Raw genomic sequence first — 26,520 nt, 5'->3', positions numbered from 1 at the left:
TGGTTCAGAGCAGTAGCTATACCGTTCTGACGAGACCTAAAGAGGTCGAAATACGTATAAGCGGTTGTCGCTGCCCTGTATCAAAACAAAAATCTAATACCGTCATTATGTTATGTAATAAAATAATTGTTTATATAGTAATATTACTATATAAACAATGGTAATGCCTAAAAAAGAATGCACAGAAATTTAATTTCTTTTTTATGGAATTTTAACCCTCAACGCACACCGCCACTGGCAAACCATCATGGTGTGTGAGTGAAATGTCGGAAATTATTAATTATAATACAATTACTGAGATAACTATGCATATTTAGCATTCTTATTTACTAATTTAGATCTTACCTTTCCTTAAAATACTAATTTAAATTGGTTTTGAGGTTTAAAATTGAAATAAGAAGTAAAATCAATTAATACCTAATTGCACTATTATAAATATTTACCTATGAAACGATATTCCTGGTGTTTTCTGCTCGCTGCGATTTTTACAAAGAATATATGCACAATTCACCATTTTGTAAAGTCAAAAAAAATTGGTGTTCAATTCACTTTTGAATTGAACTTTTTTCACAAAGTGGCTTCACTTTTTGAACGTTGGTTGAACGAGCGTTACCCGTCCTCTCTCTTTCCTTGTCTAAGGTGTGGCCTAGCTTACTGTCATATTATTTGTTTTTAGTTTTAAGATTTAGTATTGACATATTACAGTTAGCACTATTTTTGACATTTGGTAAATACCTAATCATATTTGAGATTTTGTTTTTGTTTTTTAAAGGTTTACCTTCATGCATAGTTTCACTTAAAATTAATTTTTATTTGTAATATTTTATTTCTGCTACAAATTATCGCCCAGTAACTATTGTAAGTTTTGTAATATCTCCAACTTCTAGAATTTGTAAACGGATAGGACATAGTAGGTAAGTCTGTTTTTGATATTTTGTATTTTATTGTTATCTATATTTGTGACTGTTTGTGGTGAGACAACAATAAATGTGTAATTTTTTTCCCTAAACCATTTTGTCTATTTATTAAAAAAAAGTCTCTAAATCCTTTTTTATGTTTTTATGAAGGAAGTACTGTTTCTTGGGAACCTTCTTGTGTTTAGTTTGTCCAGGAGACTTATGTTAATACCACTTTGTTTCATTTTTGTAGTTACCCCTATCCAACTCCCTTGTCATTCACTTATCCACGACCCAGTTCTCCAAATAAACCCTTAGTGGCCGTTCGCCAAAGTTTCGATTTGTTTTGCTTGCTCTATCTCCACCCCAGTAGTTTCTTTCTCCAACTTTCAGCCCCCCATAATAATACCCTATGTGGCAGGCAAAATAATCGTTACATATTTGATAGGATCTTAGAGAAGCAAAGTGGACCACGTGCGGTTAGTTTACTGTGCTGCTGACAGTTAGATGTTTTTCCATCATTCTTGATTGATATTTTTGGATCATTTTCTAAATTGTCATAGTGACATTTAATTATTGTGAAATATATTTATTCTGTTTTATCCCCTATCCGATTTTATTTTTCGAGAAACCTTCAACAAGAAATATAATTTACACTTTCATCAACCAATTGCTGACTCTTGTAAGAAGTGTAATTTATTTAAAGTCAAAATAAAGGCAGCCAATGGTGAATCAAGTAAACAACTCGAAACTGAAAAATAACTTCGTCAAAAGAAGGCGAAGAGTCCTAAAAATTCTTTAAAAAGAGACACCAAAATGGCAAAAAAAGGAAACGCGTCGGTGATGTTTCGATATCATGAACCATTTACCTACACCTGTGCTTGCAGCAGAAATTTGTTACTACAAGCGGCAATTATGGACCCACTGCTTTAATATTCATGAAATGAAAACTAACAACTCATTTATATTTGTGTGTGATGAAACCGTCGCCTTTAGGGGTCCTCAAGATGTAGGATCCTGTATTTTATTTTACATAAAAAATTTCGTAAAATCAAAACGACTTATTATGTATTCTGATCAATGTGGCGGTCAGAATCGGAATATTAAAATGTCATTATTATTCAATTATATAACTGCATCTTCAGATTTTACCGTGGAAGAAATAGACCATAAGTTTCTGGTAAGTGGTCATTCTTACTTGCCATCTGACCAAGATTTTGGTATAATAGAAAAAGAAAAGAAATTCCATCTTCCAAGAAAATGTTCACAGTAAGAAACATGGACAAATCAATTTGTTTTTCTACGAAATTGCTTGAAAGTAATATAACCAACAGAAAGGTTTCTGAGTCAAAAACCAAGGTAGAGTGGCTTAAAATTCAATGGCTAAGGTTTAGAAAAGACTTTCCCAATACTCTTCAATATAAGTATTCAAACGATGAAGATGTTTATTTTGAAACAGTGGAGCTTAATTAAAGGTAATCTGTTTTCAAGAGTACAATGAAATTGAGATTTCTATATCCAAATGGTAATACCATTAATAAAGCTTAAAAAAAAGACCTTCCTCAATGAATGGAATTGATACCCCCTATACACCATGAATTTTATAAAAACCTGAGATCTTAAGCTTAAGCAGCCGGAGGTGAAGTAATTGGCCCATTTGACGACGAAGAGGAATAGATGTTCTAACTTCTGATGTTTTTATACACATTATGTGGTAATAAATTCTTTGATGCAATATCAAGTGTATTATTTTATGGGATAGCCCATCCACGAACCAAAAATATTTTAAATGCAAAGTAGACCAACTCACGTTAAAAAATCGAATATAGGTATATCCAAAATTTTTGATTAAATTTATCAAATAAGTAATATCTAACATACTTTCATTCATTCAAACCAAAAAATATTCTTAAATAAGGTTATAGTGGATCTCCTTATTTTCACTTTTTTTTAAACCCATATTCTAACACTTATTAATATTGGGGTTAGTCCGTTATTGCACTCATAGCCCCATATATCATTTACTAACAACACATATTGCAGCTTGTGGGATTTTATTGGTTTAAATAAAAAAAGCTACATCAAATATTTATTTTTTGACAAATATATTTTGATAACGTCAATTGAGTAAAAAACTAAAACGATGATAAAATTTGTAATGTCCATATTCATGCGGTAGTATACCTATAAAATGTAAATAACAAAAACTGTTTACAATAAAAACTGTCTTTTTTATACCAATATTATTACAGTCACAAAACTTTCGTTTCAATACGCCTAATTAGGTAGTACATAATTTATATTTTTAATACTTTTTAGATATAATTTATTGTGTTTTTTTGTTCGATAACTGAAATACACACTTTAGTCTTTGATTGGCTCTTCGTCTGTACATTGGATATCATAAAATTGTGGCCTTCGAATCGTTTGAGGTTTTCTACACTTTCCAGGTTCTTTAGAACAATACGAGCATGAAGAAATATAAGAACAAGCCGTATTAGGCTCAGAAAAAATTAAATTGTCATTTTTAAAAAGTTCATCAATCGGACAATCTTTATCTAAATTAAGTGTCAATGAGTTTATGGAATGTAATCTACTGTGAACAGTCCTCAGATCTTCTTCTTTGTCATGAAGCATCTTAGTAAGCAAATATTGGACTTTCTTTTGAGCACTTACTTGTCTCTGAAAATCGTTAACTGTATCTAATAGTTTTTGAGTAGCAAATTGAGCTGCTTCTACAGCTTTTTCTTTTTCACTACAAACTTTAAGTTTTTCTGTTTCGCATTCTTTTTGTATATCTTTTATTTGTTGTTGCAAACTTTCAATCATTGCTTGCTTTTCTGTCCCCACCGTTTGTTCAACTAGAAATTCCAGTTGGGATATTTCGACATTTAGAGTAGAGTTTTGATTTTTTAATTCTTTTAGTCTTCGGTTTAGTTGTTCCTTTTTAACATATTGTTCCTTTAACTCCAGTTGAGTATTTATCAAGTCTTCATTAATACCAACAATTTCTTGTTCTGCAGTCCTAATTTCTTGTTTAGAATGATTTAATTCCATAATCTTTTCTTTTATTTGCTGCTGTAATTGAGCTATTGTATCGGCTTGATCGTCGATTATCTTTTCTTTTATTAATCTCTTTTCAATTTCTTCATTTAACTTCATGCGTATATTTTGCAATTCTTCGATCAGCTGCAAATGCGATTCATGTTTGCAGGGTTCTAGTAATGATTTCTTTAGAACACTAATTTCTTCTTGAAGTTCCAAGCTCTGTTTTCTAAGCATTTCAATTTCGCTGTTGGCCAATTTAATTTTGCCGTCTTTTTCACTTATAATGGATGTCTGAGATAGAAGTAGTTGTTCTTGGTGCTTGTTTATTGCAGTTAGCTGTTGAAGAGTTACCTAAAAACAAAAACCAAATGATAAATGTGGTCATTTGTATTTCACGTACAAAACACAAAAAGCAAAGTTACTTTCTGAAAAAGTTTATATGTAAAATTCAAATTATCTGCTATCTCTTGGGCCTACGGTATACAAAGAAGATAACAGGGTCAATGCTACGCTTCAATCCAGCCCAAGTCCCAGGTCGACTCCTTAACATTATATAACCTTACAGAAGAAATAATTGATATAGTACAACAATTAATTGACAAGCTTCAAAGTATGGCTTCAATTGTACGTACCTATTTACAAAAAAAAGATCAAGAAATTTGCAATAACTAATGGGAAATTACTCTCATAACTGAGGAATACAAAATATTGACCTAGATTCTTTATGGTCGTCTCCCTGCATATTGTGAAACACACAAAAAGCAAATACTAGAGTAAATGTTATAAATAAAAATCAACTACAAATTAAATATTTCTTTTAAGGCAAACCTTAGAAAGCCTAAATTTGCTTTCACTCAAACGAGATCAGACTGGGTCATCAGTTGCTTTGTTGTTTTTATATGATTTTTAGCATTACACTCCGTCGTTAGAGACGAAAATGCCACTGAACCTCTAAAAATTAGACGAACACGCAAAATTTTTCTAAGAATGTTAATTTTGGGATCCCAAAAAAGATGCAAAAAAGTTTACCACTTTGCCCCTCCGACATCCTTCTGAAACCCCTCACCGTAGGGGACGAAAAACGGAAAAAATCGTTTTATCAAGAATTTGTACGCCGTAGAAAAAATCTTTCGAATAAAAAATGTAGCTGAGATAATTTTAAACAAAAATGTTTATTAGCACTTTTTGTGTGGAATGAACCGTTCGTTCTCTTAGAAACAACGCTTGAAGAGACCGGTGAATTTCAATGTCAGGTACGCGCGCGAAATCGATTTTAAATAAAATTTATATTAACTCGACGGTAAAAATTCCATATCTGTTGATCAAAGTCCTATCGACAAAAATTAAAATGCGTTTAAAGGTGAAGAGAGCAGCTTTCGTATAAAGTTTTTAGATTTTGCCGCAACTGAAGTCAGATTCTATAAAGAGGTTAAATAAATAAACGTTTAGCGATTTTTATCATTTTTTACGACACTGATGAGATACAAACTTTATTTAAAATTGATTTCGCGTGCGTACCTGACATTAAAAATCACCGTTCGTTCAATCGTTGATTCTGAAGAGCGATTCATTCTACTCAAAAAGTGTCATTAAACGTTGTTGTCCAAAATTCATCTCGGCTACATTCTTTATTTGAATCATTTTTCTGCTGCGTACACATTCTTGGTAAATCGATTTTTCCTCGCCTACGAGGAGGGTTTTAGGAGGAAGCCTTAGGGTAAAAGTGGTAAACTTCCCTGCATCTTTTTGGGGTCCAAAAATTGACATTCTTAGCAAAATTCAGCTTATTCGTATGATTTTTATAGGTCAAATCTCTGACGACTCGATTATTAATAATTTCAGATTTTAAAATTTCAGGTGCACCGGTACGACATGTGAATATATAATTTAAACCCAGTATCTCTTTGTGGATTTTAAATACGCCTCTTATAGAATTGAAAAAAATCCTCTGTATAACGAAGCAACAATAGAATTCAATATTCCAATACAGTTAATATAGTGGGTTTGACGCAAGGGTAAGATCAGATTGGAGAACGAAATTTCAATGCACTTCGGGCCAAAGAGAGGATTACGACAAGGTAGTAACCTATCATTCCTCCTATTCAATATCGCTGTCGAAAATAATCGAGGGGAATCGATGCTAAAAAAGAGGCATTGTTATTACTAGAAGTATAGTATAAGTAATTTAAGCGTTCAAAAGGTTAGAATCAGAAGCAGAGAGAATAAGGCTACATGTTAATATAAGGAAAATCCTATATATGGAAATTACAAAAAACAGTAACAGGACAAAAACAATTAATACAGTAAATGCAGCAATGAACAGAGGATTATATTCATCACATGGAGTTTCTTTCAGATTGACAAATCTTTCTTGCTCAGAAAAAGAACGAGCCTACTGATAAACAAAACGGTTATTAAACCCATTCTCATCTAGGTGCCAAAAACATACACAATGACGAAAAACTTAATGTAAAATACTTATACATGTATATACAAGTATATAGGACAACGGGATATTATTTTTACAGTGAACCTCACATCTGCATCATCAAAATTCGAAAACTCGAAATAGGAAAGTTCGAGCATGAAGGAGGAATGGACGAGACGAGACGAAACCTACAAAACACACATATAGTCAAATACCAGATAAAAGGAGGAGAAGAAGGCCCAGAAAAGGATTTAAGGACTGATTGGAAAAACCTACGAAACCAATGGAAAAAAAGGTAAGAATGGAAAATGATCTTAAAACAGGCTAAGACAATATAATATATGGAGACATTCATTAAGAACAATGAAAAATTCACCTTATTTTGCTTTATAACAGCAGTTAATTCCTCTACTAAATTTCTAAGTTGTTGTCTATCTTTTTCATAATTTTCTTCATTTTGACGAAATCTGTCAAACTCTTCCTGATATTTTTCTTTTAAAACCTTATATTTAGAAAGATCCTCTTCTTGCTTTTTCATTTGTTGTTCTAAATCATTATATCTACAAGAGAAGGAACTAGATTAATGTATCTCATTGATGTTAACATTTCAATTAGTGAGGTATCCATTTAATGGTAATTAGTATGCAAAAATGTTATTATAAATATTGATTGTATTAAAAATATTCATAGATGTTTGGTAATTTAAGATTTTAATAAAAATTACATAATAATAGTATATTACATAATAGTATACATAAAATATCTAATACCTCGTAAATACTTATATGCATATACAGTGATCAGTGTCTTACCACCCGGCTTTTTAACGTAAGAGATAGAAAACACAGTTACCTTGTGAAATAAAAAGAGATGAAACTCGTAGAGGTGGGAAATAATCGGTAGAAACCTATAATTTACATTACCATTATCGATAGTCTCACACCTTTAGACGTTAGCTTCGAGCTAAATCACCTCGGTCATAATTATTATGTGTAACGTATGTGTGACGTATTTCCATCTTTTAATTTCACATAAAGTAAAAACTGATTGACCACAATAAAGCAAAAATGTGAATAAAATAATTTAATTAATAGTAATTATTTAATCTAAAATTTTAAATTATTAACCAAGAATAATTTCTACTATGATGTGAGGAGTTTCATACACTCTTGTCACGGAATAATCACAATCCTTCGTGGATTAGTGGTAAGAATTCGACACAGACGTCGCAGACGATTAGAGTTCAAAACAAAACCCACATGTGGGTTTCTTTTTTTTTTTTTAATAATTTGAAATTATGCAGAGATCGTTTTGCTTTGAATCGCTAAACATTTATGTCAGTCGTTACTAGTATTAGAAGTGTTTAAAGTTAAACATAAATATCTTATTGAAAAAAAAGTGTCGTCGTACTTTCGAAAATAAAGTAAAAATTCTTTAAAATTAAAACAACGTTTAAAGAATGTTTAAATAAGTAAAAATTCTACAAAAATAAAAAAATATATTGTAAATAAACGTATTTACAATATGTTCAAATAAGCCTTCATTAGCAGCAGAACAATAACCCAAACTGTCACTAAAGAAATATAAAAGTTTGATGGATCAGAGTTCAAGTCACGATATTCTCATGCAGGCGCTCACGGTTCAAATCCCACGTGAAGGTTTTACTTTTTTTAAAATTTGAAATTATGCAGATATTATATCGTTTTGCTTTAAATCACTAGACATTTATTTTAGTTTTTATTAGAAGTGTTTATAGTAAAACATGAAAATCTTATTGAAAAAACAATGTCGTACTTTCGAAAATAAAGTAATAATTCTTCAAACATAAAAGAACGTTCTAAATAAATGTACTTCCAAAAATATTTAAATAGGTAGAAATTCTATAAAAATAAAAAAAAATATTCTAATGAAATGTATTTACAATAAATGTTCGAATAAGCCTCCATTAGCAGCAGAACAATAACCCAATCTATTATAAAAGTTTCGTCTAACATTAGTTAATGTTTCTGGACTAATACATCTCATTGAATCAGATATCTTTTCTCTTAATTCTTGGAGAGAATTAGGCCTATCGTCTTCAATTCCATATAGCTTGGACTTGATGTATCCCCACATAAAAAAATCACAATTTGCAAGATCAGGTGATCTTGCAGGCCAAAAAATATCTCCGTGGCCACTAATCAATCGATTAGGAAAAGTCGCACTGAGATATTCACTGACGATGCGAGAATTATGTGCGGGACAACCATCATGTTGAAACCATATTATGGAATCGAAAGGTATTAGTAAATTACGAAGGGCTGGGACAATTTGATTTTGCAGAAGTTCCAAGTATTTCCGCCCAGTCAACATACCGTCTATAAAAAATGGAACAATGACATGATTCCCTATTATGCCTCCCCAAACATTTACTTTTCGAGGACGCTGGGTACGAGCGACATAAATTTGACGAGGATTTCCTCGAGACCAATATCGAGCATTCATTGAATTGTGACGGCCCTGCAATGAAAACGTACATTCATCGGTGAACAAAACGTTCTCTAAAAAATGTTCATCTTGATGTGACATTTTCATTGCAGTTTGACAAAATTCTAAACGTCTATATTGATCCCCAGGGAATTGTTCGTTGGATTTATGAAGTTTATAGGGACGGTATCCATGTTTTTTCAAAATTTTACCTACTCTAAATCTTGAAATTCCATATTGTTCTCCGAGACGAAATGTTGATTGGGTAGGATTTTGCTCAATACTTGCACAAATCAAAGTGTCCCTTAGTTCCAAATCTGGATTTACCTCCCTTCGTCTACGAACTCCTCTTGGAGTGAACACGGATCCATAAGTAAAAAAATTACGTATAATAGACTGAATTGTTGATCGTGTTGGAGCCGGCCTATTTGGAAACATATTTACAAATTGTTGTCTAATCATGTTGTCTGATAATCCGTTCACATGCCAGACAACAATTTGCACTTTTTGCTCGACCGTTAAAACCATTTTCACGAATTGTTTTTTCAATAAAAAGTTTCTGTTTACCGTGCAAAAACACTTCTCGGTATGTTATTATTTTTGATTGCTTGATGATTTGGTTAGCTGTAAAGCAGGCAGCTGTTCGCTCGCATCCATTACAATGTTGTTAATTGTTTTGAAAATCATTACCTGTACAGAGGAATTGATATTAACACTGAGAATTTAGTGATGGATTTGGCATTAAACAGTATTAACCGGATTATTTTGCAATCACAACTGAAGACTGTAAAACTGAAATTGAATTTGAATTATTTTATATTTCTATTTTTTAACATTGGAATAAGAATAAATTGTAAATAATGAGTTTTTCGAAAACTTTTTACCTAATATGTATCATATTTTCTATTATTTTTTGATTGAGTAAAACAAAAATTATATCCTTGGTGTGAATTGAACCTCAATCTTCTTGGCACTAGACCACGTCTCTAACTATTACGCCAATTTCACATACAATAATTGGTTTCGGATCGAATATACCTACCTTTAGTTTAATCAAATATTTCAGTTAAGTTATTTTTATTATTAAATAAACTTAAAGATTTATAATTTAAAATCGCTAATAATTAATGTTTTTTACTATAATATATCTTAATTTATTCTAACATCAGAAATTATTAAAATAAAATATTTTCGAGGTCATCCGTATAATTATGACTGAAGTGAAATAGCCACGTCAAGAACTAGCTTAATCTCATACTATCTCACAACTTAATCTGTCTTCTATCCTTTCCGCTATTTTGCCGGGTGGTAAGACACTCATCACTGTATACAAAAAAATGCAAGTAGTTTACCCTATACGACACGATAAATATATATATATATATATATATATATATATATATATATATATATATATATATATATGTATATATATATATATATGTATTTATATATATATATATATATATATATATATATATATATATATATATATACATAACATGTACACAAAAAGTGAAATGTACTGTACTAAAAAACAAATGAGCACTAAATCTGAGATATTTCTCGTGAATTAATACTAATCGCAATCCATATCTAAATTGTCCTCATCCTCTAAATCATGTCCAATATTAATTATCACCGGTTCAATATCTTCCTGGAAATTATCTACCGCAAACATTTTTTCTTCTACTTTCTTGACGTGGTTCACATAATTATGCCACTGCTCTTTAGATACGCGGTAGTAAGCTTCTTTTATCAACCGTTTTACCATTTTTTCTTTAAAATCTACGTTGTTTAAAGCCACGTACCTTTTCACTTGACTCCACACCATCTCAATCGGGTTCAGCTCGCAATTATAAGGCGGAAGTCTCAAAATCTTAACAGCATATTTTCCGCAATTGTTTTAATTTTGTACTTGTCGTACTCGTCTCTAAATGCGGCCGCAGTATCCAGTCATTTACTTTTTAGGTAATCTTTCTCAAATAAAATGTTCTTTTCGATTAGCCAATCTTTGATTCACCTTTTGTTCCACAATTTTTTCGGGAAATCAAATTTGTATGAGTGGTATGAAGCGTTATCCAAAACGACAACGTTTTCTTTGTCTTTCGGTAAGTTTGGAATTAATGTCTTCTCAAACCATCCTTCATATAGATCCGTGTCCATTTCATCGTGGTATTCAGCGGTTCCATTCTTGGCCAAGAAAGTTAATTCGGATCATGCCACAAAACCAGTTTCGCTTCCAGCATGAAGAAGAACAAATTGAGGACCTCTTTGGGTTGAAGCTTTCAGTCTAGTAGAGAGCCCTTTTATGAAGGCATCTCGTGGATTCTTGATCTTTGTGTCCCTCCATTCCTTTTTGAATGAAGCACCGACGTTAGTCCAAGACTCATCCGTATAAACAAGGTTTACATTATCCTTCTTCCTGAATGTTTTTATTTGTCTGAGGTATATATTCAAAACTCATGTCATTTAGTAGCCTAAGAAATGCCGTTTTAAAAATGCTGATAGGTTCTCATCATCCTTTACTCTGTTCAATATGCTGTCGACGGTTGGTGGTATGTTTTCCAAAAAAAAAATCATGGACAAATTTCCTTATTCGAGATTTCACTCCCGCATCGTAAGTATTCTGACGTGAATTGGACTGGAATCTGTTTTCCTTCATTTTTTGTACTGGTTCCAGTTCGCCTTCTTGGGCCTCTTCGCGGATGTCATAAAATTTACGAATTCTTATACCGCACATTTTCGAAACTTTTTTCACAGTAATAGTCAAGCAATCACCATTTTTTTAAGTTCACATGATAGTTCAATACATTTATCACACGTTTTACTTGCACACCGAGTCATATCGTGTTTGAAGTTCAGATACTGGCAACAGCTTCATTATGTGGGAACTTTCATCCGCTTGCGAAAATGAAATAAAAGGAAGCTTTCATCGTTTTTGCAAACAAGTTTTTGGTCTAATGGCCAGTACCCAAATCGACAAAGAGGCATGTTTGCTTTGTGTGGACAATGGGGATTAAATCTGATTCGCTTCTCCTAATGACTTTATAATGATACCTTATTTCCCAAAGAATGTGTGTACAATGGAAGCTATTGAAAATTGATAAATATGGATAAGCTATCGTCAATGAGTTTTTGATATATTTTACTTTTTTTATAGTATTTTTCTTCATGTTATTGTTTAGTTCGACAATGTAACTCTCTTATTTATACATCGATGATTGAATCATGCTTTAGTTGAAACAATAATGATACTCTTTTATACAATCGTAGTCAATTGTTGTGTGCGCCTATATTTCCGTGCTATGATTCTTAAATCCGGTCCTGATGTGCCACTCGGGGTAAACCGGCAACGTGGTCGGCCGTTCTCCCGTAAGAAATATATTGCCTATCTTACCTTCACTACATTCCTGTGGCTTCTACTATAGATGTTATCCATATGTCGCTAATACTGGTTGATAATTTGTAATTAAGTCTGTTGTGGATAATTTTTAAAACTAATTTTGGTAAATGGCTCAGCAATAATATTATTCGGTGTTTCAAAAATTCTTTTGCATTAACTTTCTTAGATATCGTAATATGTACAATATTAATCAATTCTTGGGTAAATGAACCAAAGCATTAAGATACATTGTAACATCATCAGTCCAAATGACGAAGATCCACCCGCTTTTAAATTTATTTAAAACAGAAATATATGGTAACTAATGTGTATTTAATACGAAATAGATTAAAAATAAATATTTACTTACTTATTTTGTAATTTTTCATGCGAAGTTTTAATTTGTTTTGTAACTTCCAACTCATTTGACAGTTGAGTTATCGTAAACATCATGGCTTGTTCTTTTTCATCGTGTTCTTTAATTTTATTGTTTATTTTTAACTTATGCTTTCTCGCCTTCGTTTTAAGCTTTTGACAAAGTTGGCACTCAAAATTCAAGATATGCTGTTCTAGACTCTTTACCTCTTCTTTGTACACTTCGGTTTCTTTTCGGGCATTTTCTAGTTGCTTCTCTAGAATTTTTATACATTCACAAAAATTCTTACTATCCTCTGTAAGTGCTGACAACTTTGTAGTTTCTTCATTAAAACTGCTTTTTAAAGTTTCGTATTCGTTACTCATTTCTTTATACGTAACTTCACTTTCTCTAATGCTTCGAAGTAAACTTTCATTACTTTCTCTTAACTTTTTTATCTCTGCTTCTTTCTCCTGTAAACACTTACAGAATTCGTCCTTGTTTTGTTTTATTAATTTTGAAGACCTTAGTGCTTGTTCATGCAGTGCTCTTACTTTCTGTTCGTATTCACTTAGTACCTCTTTGGCTCTTTCAACCTCTTTAATGGATAAGGCTAATTCTTTTTGCTTAATATCTAATTCTTTCTTTAATTGTACATTTTGTAATTTTAATTGTGAAATTTCCTTCTCTGCTTCTATCGTATTTATTAGGCTGCTTGGTCCACTTTTATTAGCTACGGAGATATCGTTCAACTGGGATTTTACTTTATTTAATTCAGTTTTTAATCCAGATATTAGGAGTCTTGTGTTGCTAACACGATGATTTACCTAAAAAGATTATTTTAATTTATTCTTACAAATAGAGAGAAGATATACATTAAATATACAAAAATAAATTTATAAAATGAAATTTTTGATGATGTTTAGATAGATTACACATTGTATAACAAGAACTTTAGTTCGTCAAATATAAAAGAGTTTTACAATGTTAATTTGTAAAAAAGTAAGAGGAGCAAAAGTGGGCAATTAATTATGTCCAAAAAAGAGGGCTTAAAGAAATTGCAACTTACATCATTTAGTAAGAAATATGTCCTCATTGGCTGCAATTACTGCTTTGCCCGTTTTGGCATAGATTCTACGAGCTTGTGACAGTTCCCAGATATCCTTTCATTTTGAAACCAAACCTGAATGATCGCCTATCATTTTTATTTTTGTAGTTCAGTCGATTTTGCGTAGTATAGCTTTGCAAATAGCCCATAAATTTTCAATGGGGTTGAGGTCTGACGAATTACCAGGCTAATCTAAAACATTAATCTTCTTATTTTTGAAAAATCCAGCATTTGCTTTGACTTGTCACAGGGAGCAGAGTCCTGTTGAAGAATCGCCCCTTCTTAGGTCTGACATTTTTGGAGTTCTCTGCCCAAAGGCTGTTCCAACACTGTATTTTTGGTTATTCATCATGCCTTCGATTGGTACCAAAGATCCAACCTTCATGTATGAAAAACATCTACAAAACATTTTTTGACTGGATGTTTTACGGTTTGATTAATATGAGATGGTGTAAGGTTTTCATTGTCAGACTTCCTGAAAAATTTTGACCGGTGTCTCTAAAGTATAAAGTGAGTTTCATCTGTAAACAAGACGTTTCTCTAGTCATCTACAGTCCAATTAGAGTATTTTTTGGACCACAATAACCTTTATTTCTTCATGCGCTTAGTTAGAAGCTGTTTTTTCTGTGGGCGCTATCCCTTCTACCATTCTCTAAAAGTATTTTTCGAACAGTTGAGTTATGAATCACTACACCTAATGCTGCTAGATCGTGTTGGAGCGCTTTGCTTGTTTTTCTTCGGTCCAATTTGCTCTTTAGAAGTAAAAATCTTTTATCTGCTGGTGTTGTTTTTTCTTTCTTCCGCATTTTCCTAACTTTCTCACTTCATCATTGATTGCGTTTCTAGTTTACGCTTCAAAATTTTGCTCACTACTCTCTGACTTACTCCACACGTTCTTGAGGTTTTTCTTTGTGACATAGAAGTGTTTTCACGTAACGTGACAATCTTTTCACGCTTCCTAGGTGTAATATTTATGATGAAATTAAACGAAGCAAACTCACTAATTACCGAAAACAACACAAGATAGTACAAAACAACAAAAACTTAGTGGGAAATGTTCTAAAGCACCCTCAAAGAAAAGGCAGAGAAAAGTAAGGTTATGTTTTCAATGCTTGGTCAGTTGTAAATGTGTAGATAGTGTTGCCAACTGTGAATATTCAAAAATGTCATATTGATTTCATTATTTCGTACAATACTGTGGATCTACAAAAAATTTATTTAAAATTAAATTTCCTATCAAAGTGTTAACTCCTGAAGTAAAAGATAATTTTTTTTTTGACAAAAATATACTCAAAAAACGAAGAAAAAATGCGATATTTTTGCCACATAATTCATTTCGGGGTATAGGTATAGGCATTGCTTCGCAAAACAAAAACTACTTTCCTTCCTCTTCAAAATAACATTTGATAGAAATCTTTGAGATTCACAGCCTTGTCCAAATCCATCAAAAAAACGCGGAAAGTGGTACGTGACAAACATTAAAATTGCTGTTGTATTTTAACATTATGCTTTCAAAAGGGATTATAAGAACGTAAAGTCCTTGCTGCCTTATAGAAACTGGAAAATAAGTCCCACAAATTTGTTTAATACTTTTTCTAATTATTTTTTATATCAACAAAAAAATGTTCTATTATAAAAAAAAATTCAAAAAGATTCGTTTTGAATTTGCTGACAAATATTTTACATCATTTTACATTAAACTGTTACTACAGGACTTCCTTTACTAGAGAGCTATGTACTTTGGAGTAGACGAAGCAATATGTTGCAAACGGAGTCCGCCAGGGTTGCGTGCTGTCACCATCACCACTACTCTTCAATGTCTACAGTGAAGCAGAATTTAACGAAGCGCTCTCAGATTCAATAGAAGGTATATCTATCAATGGAGAGGTTTTGAATAACTTGCGTTTTGCAGGTGATACAGTAATAATAACGGATAATGACAACGATTTACAGAACGTGATGCAACTACTTATGAATGCTGTCATGAATACGAACTAAGGATGAATTTGGAAAAAAACTAAATGCATGATCATGGAACATGGATAACATCAACTAGAAGATTATGAAATGAAAGAAATAATATTGACTATCAAAAGAAGAAAACTTGAGTACTTAAGCCATGTTATGAGAGGGCAAAGACAATCATTATTGCAGCTTATTATGCAAGGCTAAAACCGAGGAAAGCGAAATGTGGGAAGACGAAGAATATCGTGGCTTAAGAACTTGAGGGAATGGTTTAAATGCAGTAGTGAGTAACTATTTAGAGCCTCAGTCAACAGGGTCTGCTTAGCCATGATGATTTCCAACCTTCGATAGAAGATGCAACTTAAAGAAGAAGAAAGAAAACTGAACTGATGAAATAGTTTTATTACACATATTAGCATGCTATACTGACATATCTTAACGCTTTTGCAATATTATTTTTAAAAGTTACTAAATATAGCTAATATAATAAAAGGTTGTCAATTACCTGTTGTATCGGATTAGGACATGCACACTGTAAATTATTATGGGATGCTAAAAAATTTTCTTTGTTTGCAATCATGTTCGAAACACATGAACATGTTCTAACAGGATTAGTGGATGGTGGTGGTTTGGCAATTATATGAGTTGTTGTTTGTACCGGAAAGTTTGGTATTTGTCTCGAGTGAACTTGAAAATCTTTGTTTGCTGTATATGGTTGAATCATGGATGCAGATCTTAATATTTTTCCTGGACATCTATCAAGAAAGGAGACTAAAAAGAATAGGGATAATAAAAAGATTATTGTAAATGAAGAATTGTTGTTATTCTTCTGGTCGTCATATTACGTGGCGCAGATTTTATCCATAAACACTTTCAGTGAACTATATCAATTATAAAATTTTTAGGGCCTCAATAAATTTGATCTAAACATACCTGGTAATTTAGCTGTCTCACTGTACATTCTGATTATTTTTAATGTTTCGTATGCCAATAAACTGCAATACTTTGTGAAATGTTTTTATTGTCTTATATTGAGATATCTTATTACACAATTACTTTATTTATATAGTATTTAAGCTATTTCATAGTTAGATTAGAACGGGTGTGTATAACAAGAGTGTAGACATTTATAAGGGAAGATTTTAAACCTAAAACTGGAAAAACTGGACGGAAAAATATAAGACTCTAAAATAACCAATAATAAATTTATTGGTTATATAATTTTGTGTTGCAGTAAAATATATAATACTCTCTTTATACCGCTAGTGCGGTTTTAGAATTATAGCAGGGTAGTAGTGATGATCCATCCCCGTTTAGCAACCTGTCATCCTCTTCAGGTTTGCTTTGAATATATGTTGTTTAGCACAGTACAAGGCAAACCAGCATTGAGAAAAAGGCACTGAGGCAAGTGTCGTGGCGTGTGTTCTGTTTGTGTTTTTTGAGCTAAGTGTGACAAAGACCGAGTCTCTGGTTACTATTGTTTCTGCAAGCCATTACGTCTACATCCAACTTTAAAACTAGTGTATTGCACTAAAATCTATTATTGAACGTTTGCGTTGCAGTTTTGTTACAAATAGCCAGTGTGAGTATGTGAGATGGCATGACAGTGATGGACTCTACCATTTCGGACTTACTTTAGTTCCATCAGCCGTTTAAGCGTCCTCAGCTGACTCTAGAATTTGTGACATGCACAAAAATTCGGTGATCGGCTGAAGACATCAACGGCGAGGTTGCTTCGGTAACAAAAAGGGGACCACTTTTACCGTCATGTCAGTCTGAGATTTATGTGTGAGAGTGTTTTTGTGTGTGAATGTGTATGAACTGACCTGGAAAAACGAAAACTGTGTTCTCTAGTAACCATTGTTCCTGGAAGCCATTTATACGTCCACGATCAACTTCAGAACCAGTGTATTGCACTATAATTCATGTTACTGATCGTTTGCGTTAACGGCCAGGTCTCGTCGGAGTTTGACAGATAATCTTAATCATTGCCAAGGCAGGTGAGAAAATAATTGCGGCCATTTTCTCGGGAGGCGGACAGGTATCATTGAGTAGTGAGATTGGGAAACCACAAAAAACCAATCTCCCCCTGTCCGGGGTAAAGAAAAGGATTTGGCTACAGGCAGGTTCAGTAAGCTAGCGGAGTAGCTTCAAGGATATCAGCGTACTTGCCCGGAAGTTCGTCAATGAAAGCCTTATTATAATGGACGGAGTGTGAAATTTTTTGTGTGTTGGCTTCCGGGTTCGTACGTTACCTAAGTGAGAGCAGAAACTTTTTAGGGTTTCCTGGGTGTTTGAATGGGGGCCGTTGATGATTCTGAGTGTAAAATTCCCGTTGAGTGTGTTTATTCTCTCGATAATTGTGATAACGTTTAAGATGTTATGGATTTCACGGGATGAGAATCTCCAGGATTTGTTGTTTACACTACGCAGAATTCTGCGTTCCGCTCTGGGTAGTTTATGTTTCTAATAGTCTTCCAGAAGGCAACATAAGTTAGAATTATACTCTATAATGGGTCGAATGAAGGTTTTATAAGTATGTATGAGAGTTTTTGTATATGTTTGTCCGATTCTTCCTGTAAGTGGTTTGAGAAGGTGGGCTCGATTTCTGACCCTATCTAAAGTTGCCTTTAGATCAGGTTCTTAGTTTTGGTGTCCTAGAGAAAAGAACACTCAAATAGGAAGCTGCCGGGCGGATATCGAACCTTTGTCCCATCAGATTCAGGGAGAATCGGTCTTCATCACAAGCGATGACTCTTAGAGATGTTTTTGGGCTGCGAAATACAATGGTTTGTGTTTTTGCAGCGTTAAGTGTAACTCTCCACTTATTGTACCATACCTCGACGCGATTTAATAGAGTTTGTGCTCTTCTGAAAGTTCCCTCAGTATAATATCCCCTTGCTGTTGTAAGGAGTGCAGTGTCATCGTAGAGAAACAACTGAGTAACTGGGATGTTAAGATTAGAAATTTTGCTGTTGTATATTATTAACAATAAAGGCGCTAGGACTGAGCCTTGGGGGACTCCAGCTCGTGGAGTGAATATGATTGATAATTGATCACTTATTCTCACTTTTACAGTTGTGTTTTTAGATAAGAATGTACAATATGTATAAATTATAGTGGTAGCCTGATGTCAATCAGACTTCGAATAAGTCCGTCATGCCAGACTTAATCGAAGGCCTTTTGTAGATCTAGAAATGTGGCAATGGCGATAGAATTATCATTGATAGCTTGGGTGACTTTTTATGTGTGATGGGAACTTTTAATATATAAGAGCCAAAAGAAAAAGCAATTAAACAACGGTGTATACTAACTAAAATGTGGCGACTGCCCAAAAACTTACATCAGTCAAACTGGTAGAAATTTTATCAAATGTATATCAGAACATAAAAAGGCTTTCAATGATAGAAAAACAGACTCTACGTACGCACTTCACCTTATAGACCATAATTATTGTTTTATTGACGAATTTCAAATTCTTCACATGTAAAATAAAGGCCTTAAGCTATCTTTATTAGAATCCATGGAAATACAGGCATAATTCTGAATGACAAACTTGAGACAAACAGTTCTCCTCTCCTCAACTTATTTAGATAAACACTATAAAGTGTAAACACATACCTACCAAAAAAATAGATCACTCCAGAAAGGCACTCTGGCCGAAACAGTTGTAATGAGAATAATTTAAAATAAATTTTGTGAAAGTGTTGAAAACAAAACTTTTCATTGTTTTATTTTTAGATAAAATGAATTTCCATCATGTAACGATCGAATACATCACTTTTTTATTTTGTCTGGGTTATCAATCAAGTAAAATTCTATACAGATAGTATGGACACAGATGATCATAATGATCATACGTATGCGTATGAACATTTTATACCATTCTAACTAAAAGTTGCTTAAAATTTTAGTTTGACAAATCCAAAACTTTTACTTTTAATTTGTATTTTTCTGAGTTTGTATCCTTTATGTAAAAAATTAGTTTTGATAATTTTGAATTTCACAAAAGGGTGTATGTATTAAAAAACAAAATAAATACCTGATTTTTTGTTCTTGTCAGACACAAGTGATATTTTACTTTTGCTTTTATTGCGTTTCTTATTTACAGTCGAGTTTTGACTTGAGCATCGATATGAGCGATGAACACATTCCTCTTCTCCACAAGAATTCATCCATTTTTGCACTTTGCTAATACTTTTAACCATTGGATTTTTACAGTCTCCACAAATGTAATGAGTTTTGCAATCCCCGTACATTTTTAGACCATACTGCATATTAAATTTAGATCAAAACGGGTACTTTGAATTTGGAAATGGCCAAATTTTTCAGGAAGTCCAATTATGACATTTTCACTGACAACTTTGACTAATCAAAGCCTAGTTCGTAGACGAAAATTTAAGATATACACAAATGTGTGACTTAACGATTAAAAACTAAGATTTAAGGAATAAAATTCCAGACGTGATGAATTTAACACACAGAATGAATGGAACATAGAAAATAAAATAATATATAGAATAATAAGATATACTGCTACAAACGAAGGATTACTTTAACAAAATCACTTCTTCATGTTAATGAAATACCAATATTTTTGCAAATTTTGTCATTTGTGATATGAAGAATTATTATTGTATTTTTTTAAAGAACGTCAAAAATTCTATTTTGAGTAATATTAAGATATAAGCACAGAATACATGAAGCGAAACGAAGGGTTTTTTCGCAATCCAAATTTCTGTGAGAATTAGACACGTTCTAAATAGTTTATCTGTCAACCTATAAAAACTGAAGTTTGTTTACGTATTGAAAAGTGTTGTTTCGTGTGTGTTGTTTAATAGTAAAAAAGAATAATACAGTTTAACATATTTTTGTATATACATATAGATATTTGAATACCTTAAAAAAAGTATAATATAATAGTAAAAAAAGAAGAATACTCTTATACGTATTTTGTATATACATATAGATATTTTAATACCTTAAAAATCGATAAAAAGTAATAGAAATCGACTGATTTTAATCTCTAAAAAAACAAATCCATATTTTTGATTATATTAAATTTTATAGAAAAAAATACAATTCATACAAAACAGATCTACTTAAAAAACATTGGTTTTAATAATTACTTTGTTTCTGGGTGTAACTATAACTTTATACTGTTTTGAACGACTTCCACGTTACTTTTCTTAGTGTACTAAGTAGTGCAACTGTCATTCTCCCTCCGAAATCTCTGTCCTACGAACATCAAAGCTGCCGACAAATCTTTCGCTTCTTGTTGGGTGAAGTATTCTGTGATATAAGTCTAAAAGGTAGTGACCCAGAGTCATATATTTAAAGTAAAGTCATTTATTGTAACGTGTCGATGTCGTTCAAACCCTAAAACCGGGCATGAGAGGCTCACCTCCTCGAGCGCCAAGTCGCCGAACTGGGCGAGCCCGGAGCAGAGACTTGGGGCCCGAGTAAGCAATTTCAGATTCGATGAATAGTCCAGAGATAGCAGGAAAAAAGCGCCTTACGTTCGCGCATCAAAGTGCTATAGGGGGGAAAGGAATGGTCTGGATAATTGGGGCGCGGTGGAGTGACTCCTAAGTGCAAGAGGTAATCCTCCTTGCCCCAATGAATTGTAACACCCGAGTGTCATTTTTAAGGGGTGTACAAGTCTCACAGGCTGGGTTAAATTAAATTGCTTGCTGCCGCTGGTGAGGAAATATTTTGGGAAACTTTTTTTCTTAACATGACTAAAATCATTAATACTTTTCGATAAAATAAAATTTTTCGAATTGGAAGTTCAGGCTTTTTTTCCTACATTGGAAGAAAATGAAATAAAAGATTTAAAAAAATATACTAACCGAAGGAGCTGAATAAAATTATTTCATCAGATTAAACGAAAATAAAGCAAAAACTAAATCAATTATAATTTAATGCCTAACAGATAAACCCGATAAACAATATAATTTTAAGGGTTATAAGATTGATCGTCGCGACCAATATGACGGTTACGCGGGAGTGGCTATACTTATAAAATCTATTCATTGTTTTGAAGAAATTTGTACTACACAAAATTTTAATGACGATATTCTTGTTTGTGGAATCACTTTAAAATATAATAACTCTGATGAAAGAAAAGGGGGAATAGTGGCCGCCTAAGCATTTTGGTTTATTTATACTGCTACATAACTTTAAAAATTATACTGTTAACGTAAATAAAACTTCAAACCTTAGTACTTCCAAACTCTATTTACGAAAAATTTTTTCAGACGGTTTTAAAACGGTTTTTCAGACTTCTGCTGGTGGCCATATTTACCCGCTGTCGAGGGTTAAAAGTGGCCACTGCCACTATTACCCCCATTTAAAAAATAATTAAATGCACAAATCGCAAATGTATATTTTGCCTTCGAAACTGGTCTTTGTGTGCCCATTGGCCGCAAATGCTGCATTGGATCCAGAGTTCTCTGTTTTTACGGAATTCGCCACAAATTGTGCAAATATCTTCGTTAACGTCCCTATCACGGTCATCGTAATCATCCTCATCTTCAGATGATATATCTTCTGTGATCTTCTATGTTCTTATACAATTTATTTTTGGAACTATTCTCGGAGGGCTGGACTTTTCGATGCCTATTTTTCGTTTGGTTTCTTTGCTGGCTTTATTTCTCATTTGCTCTTCCTTCTTCCGCTGTTTTTCTTCTAGAAGTAACTTCATTGGTGTTGATGTCATTATTTCGGAATGTTGCTTCCTCTTGCTTTTGTGGTTGGATCTTTTATTTCCAACTGAGTCATCTTTTGAACATCCTGGTAGTGGAATTATGTCAACAAAAGATACTTTAAACTTTTTGTCATGTGTCGAACTTTCTTTATTCCCCTTAACTTCCTTATTATTCTTCTCCTTATCTAATTCACTTTTTTTCTCTTGGTCTAGTGTCTTTTTATCTTTTTCTTGTATGAATGATTCACCTGGAGCAAAGTTTTCATCGGTAAAATTTCAGGATTATATTGAAATATTCCTGTATTCTCAAAACCTTTAATGGCTTTGACTGGTGTGGCTACGCGACCGTATGAATTTTTAAATATTTCAGCTATTTCAAATGTCGTGATACGCTCATGAGGATGTCTTCGAAGATTATTGCCATATTCAATGTCATACGCTGATTTTAACGATAAGTAAAAAGCTACATCCAGCGGTTGGAGTCGATGCGATGTGTGCGGGGGTATGGTTAACATAATAATTCCTCGTTATTTCAGAAATTATATGTTTCTAATGTACAGTGGCTACTGTGATTGTCGACGATTAACAAAACTGGATCCTCCTTTGAAGGTTTTACAACACTGTAAAAATGCTGTAGCCATTTGAGAAATATTTGCTCATTTATCCACCCATTATCCGAGCAGCAGTAGACTGCACCAGGTGGCCCATTTTTCTTTAACTCTGGTTTCATCCTTTGGCGGGCATAAATAAACAAAAGTGTTCATGAGGCACTTATGCAGCACATGGTTGTTGTTTGACCTCTTTCTACGCTTGTAATAAAGCCGACTCTGTTTTGTCTCTTTTCAGCAAGTATTTTTCCGGGGTTTTGGATGGTTTTTATGCCTGTCTCTTCTGCATTATATATTTTGGATGTTAAAAATTATATTTATCCAATATGGATTTTAAATTAGAGAAAAATAGGTTTACTTCAGTTTTGTTAAAAGCAGATATGCGGTTAATACTCGGATTCGGTTCCTCCGGTTTTCTTAATCGAATAGTTGGATTTATTTTACGGAAAAATTTCTTTGGAAAATGGATGATAAAGATTTAGAATTACGACCTAAAGAAGCAGCTGTTGTATAATTTCGTTTTAGTCGTAGTTGAATTATAGATCTGGGAATTGTAAAACTTCTTGTAACTTCACGGAGGCTTCTGCCATTATATACTGCATTTATTGCTGCACTAAGTTGCTCAGCATTCCATCGTGCTTTGTCACTTTTTGTCTTGTAAACTCGAGGCTTCTGAAATATAAGAATTTATAAAGATGTATTATATAAATACAATTTAGGTACAATAGTGGCCGGCCAGCATTACCTCCAGGCGATTGGCTATTATAACCCCAAAATACATATTTATACTGATCGACTCATAATCATTAATCACTTAAATTAGAGCAAGAACTTTTCATAGTCTTAAACGTTAAAAATTTAACAAATGGGTACCAATTATGCAGCTAAATAAACTTAATTACATACTTCTACATACCTTTAAAAATCTTGCACTCATACATCAACTCCAACAAAATGTTTTTCAGACATTTTCAAAAATTCGCAACAGGTTAGATGGCGCAACAGGTATTAAACGCGGAATAATATTACTGATCTGATTGAACAAAATTTTCTTAACAATTCGGACATCTTGTCTACCTCAGAGAAAGATGACTTTAACTTTTAGTCACTTTCTTCTAAATCTATTTAAACGGGAGGAACTTGACTTTGCGTTAACTAAGCTCTAACACCGCTCCTGGTTACGATGATATTAAATTTCCTATGCTTACAAGCCTTACAAATATAGCGAAAAAGGTATTACTTGATATTTTCAGTGATATTCTTTTTAAAGATACATAAATTGATATATTAAGAACTGTTATTGTCATACCAATCCTGCAACCAAATAAAGATCCCAACTTGGTATAATCATATAGGCCAGTCTCTTTGATGCCGTGTGTTTTGAAGATTTTGGAAAGAATTATCAAAGTGTCGTCTCCGGTGTAATTAATAAACGTATGAAAATGTGTTCGGTACGCTCTTATTGTGGCATTATCTTGAAGAGACAATGCCATTATGGTTTTATTAGAGGTGGAAATAAAACACATTCTTTCTAAGAAGAAAAAAACTCAGCTTCAGAGTCTTAGAAAGATTCAGAGCCCTTCGAGCAAAGTGCTCTAGGGAGCTACCCTACACGGGTAAAACCATGTGCTAGACACTACTGACTTGAGATCCGAAAATGTCCCATATTTAAAGATAAATTAACTTTTATATGAAACCTTTTCATTTCTCAACCAATTAAATTTAATTATATGTTCCAGAAGGAAGGGCGATGAACATCGAAGTGCGTGATTGGTGGCATTTGATGACATCCCCCCTGCTTTGGAGACTCTGAGGCTGATAAAAAAAGCTGATTTTATTAAAAAAACTTAAGAAAAACAATTTTTTTACAATTCAAATACAGAAAAGAAAAAATGCATCAAATATATCAAAATTGTATATGTCTATATTGTCACATCAACTTACAGTTCTCTAACACACACTACACTCGCGTACACTCGCGTAGCGCGCACTTGCACTGCACAAAAACACTCACAGGCGGTGGTCGGTGTTGTTGACAGCATCTGCAGGTCCATCCTCGACGACGTGCTCCTTCTACGGCGGCTTCGTCCTCTCTAGCTGTACATTTCCCATCTGCATGTCACCGGTGAGTTTGCCTGAGCCTCCGTGGTGCTCTGGACCACATAATGGTAGGGCAGGCAGTGACTGGCTACTGCGGAGACATCCATTGCATCAGGTACTTAGCATCAAGTAGGCTGGCTCGTCGGAGATGCGGCACATCGACGGTTTCAGGGCTGCAGAAGGTGGATATCGGCATGTTAGTTTGGTGTACTAACATCCGATGCTTCTCCCCGCTGTTTTCTTGAGTGGTTTTGATGCAGGCATCGTGTAGGAACTTTTTGCGATTTTCGATCGCGGAGCATGAGAACTCTAACATCTCGGAGTCGTGGTAGAGTTCGTTGAAGGTTGGGCGCCATGTCGTCTCCGGTGTAATTAATAAACGTATGAAAATGTGTTAGCAACTTTGTGCAAAAATTCCATGTTTATTAATTTGTCCAACTATTGCGCAATATGGTGTAATATTGCGTAGTTGGCCGGTACGCTCTTATTGTGGCATTATCTTGAAGACACAATGCCATTATGGTTTTATTAGAGGTGGAAATAAAACACATTCTTTCTAAGAAGAAAAAAACTCAGCTTCAGAGTCTTAGAAAGATTCAGAGCCCTTCGAGCAAAGTGCTCTAGGGAGCTACCCTACACGGGTAAAACCATGTGCTAGACACTACTGACTTGAGATCCGAAAATGTCCCATATTTAAAGATAAATTAACTTTTATATGAAACCTTTTCATTTCTCAACCAATTAAATTTAATTATATGTTCCAGAAGGAAGGGCGATGAACATCGAAGTGCGTGATTGGTGGCACTTGATGACAAAAGTTAGAGTAGAATGGTGGATAACTCATAATAAATTAGCTTGTCAAAATCAATTATCTTTTAAAAAATGGGTTGGTTCTCTAGATGCTCCTAGTACTCTTGTGGTAGACATAAATAATAATTTTGCCAGAAACAATTAGTTTTCTGCGCTTTTTGTAGACGTAGAAAGTGCGTATGATAATATATGCCTCCACATTTTAAGAGATAACATGCTGAAATTATTTCATATTCCAAATCCGATAGTCAACATGATTATTAAATTCTATCCTAATAGAAAAATATTTTTAAGGAATTTTAATAACACAATTTCTATGTCACAAGAAATAACAAGTATGCAGATGACCTCTGCTATGGCTTCTCTTAAAGATATCTGTAATATTGTTCATGAATGGTTAACATTATGTTACGATAAATATCATGGCCTAAAATAACTCTAAATATTATGACTAATTCTGTTTTGTTGTAGAAATTTCGGCCAAGGGTCTAGATGAATCATCCGATTCAGGTAGTGCCTACCTGACACACGATGGGTCCCCCTTTGTTATAAAAACAACAATTCGAATCTTCTGGATACGAGCCGATGTATATACCAGTTTTGAGAGACCATTTCGCCGCTCTGTCTAGTCGAGAGGGCCGT

At 33.3% G+C, this 26,520-nt stretch overlaps 1 protein-coding gene and 1 long non-coding RNA gene across 2 annotated transcripts; one reads left to right on the top strand and one right to left on the bottom strand.

The window, feature by feature from the left end:
* Nucleotides 1–710: 710 nt before the first annotated feature.
* LOC140445495 (uncharacterized) lies at nt 711–6,661 on the top strand. Its single transcript, XR_011951403.1, has 3 exons — nt 711–914; nt 5,802–5,959; nt 6,473–6,661. It is a non-coding gene; the product is annotated as an uncharacterized lncRNA (long non-coding RNA).
* On the bottom strand, nt 2,942–20,014 carry LOC140445494 (uncharacterized). Its single transcript, XM_072537544.1, has 5 exons — nt 19,694–20,014; nt 16,157–16,422; nt 12,594–13,405; nt 6,749–6,932; nt 2,942–4,295 (listed from the first exon to the last, which is right to left on the bottom strand). Exons 1-5 carry the CDS (start codon nt 19,926–19,928, stop codon nt 3,261–3,263), a joined length of 2,532 nt encoding a protein of 843 aa, XP_072393645.1. The 5' UTR covers nt 19,929–20,014; the 3' UTR covers nt 2,942–3,260.
* Between the last annotated feature and the right edge of the window lie 6,506 nt (nt 20,015–26,520).

This window comes from Diabrotica undecimpunctata, chromosome 7, assembly GCF_040954645.1.
Source record: "Diabrotica undecimpunctata isolate CICGRU chromosome 7, icDiaUnde3, whole genome shotgun sequence".
In the NCBI taxonomy this organism is placed as follows: Eukaryota; Metazoa; Arthropoda; class Insecta; order Coleoptera; family Chrysomelidae; genus Diabrotica; species Diabrotica undecimpunctata.
Note: the sequence above shows the minus strand (reverse complement) of the source record. Positions and strands in the feature narration are given on the sequence as shown.

What these genes read in the sequence shown, in the direction of transcription:
- LOC140445494 (XM_072537544.1), bottom strand. Translation starts at nt 19,928, where the DNA reads ATGCAGTATGGTCTAAAAATGTACGGGGATTGCAAAACTCATTACATT. An exon ending in GTCCTAATCCGATACAACAG is followed by an intron (nt 13,406 to 16,156) that starts GTAATTGACAAC and finishes TAATCTTTTTAG; the next exon opens with GTAAATCATCGTGTTAGCAA. An exon ending in CATGAAAAATTACAAAATAA is followed by an intron (nt 6,933 to 12,593) that starts GTAAGTAAATAT and finishes CTTCTCTTGTAG; the next exon opens with ATATAATGATTTAGAACAAC.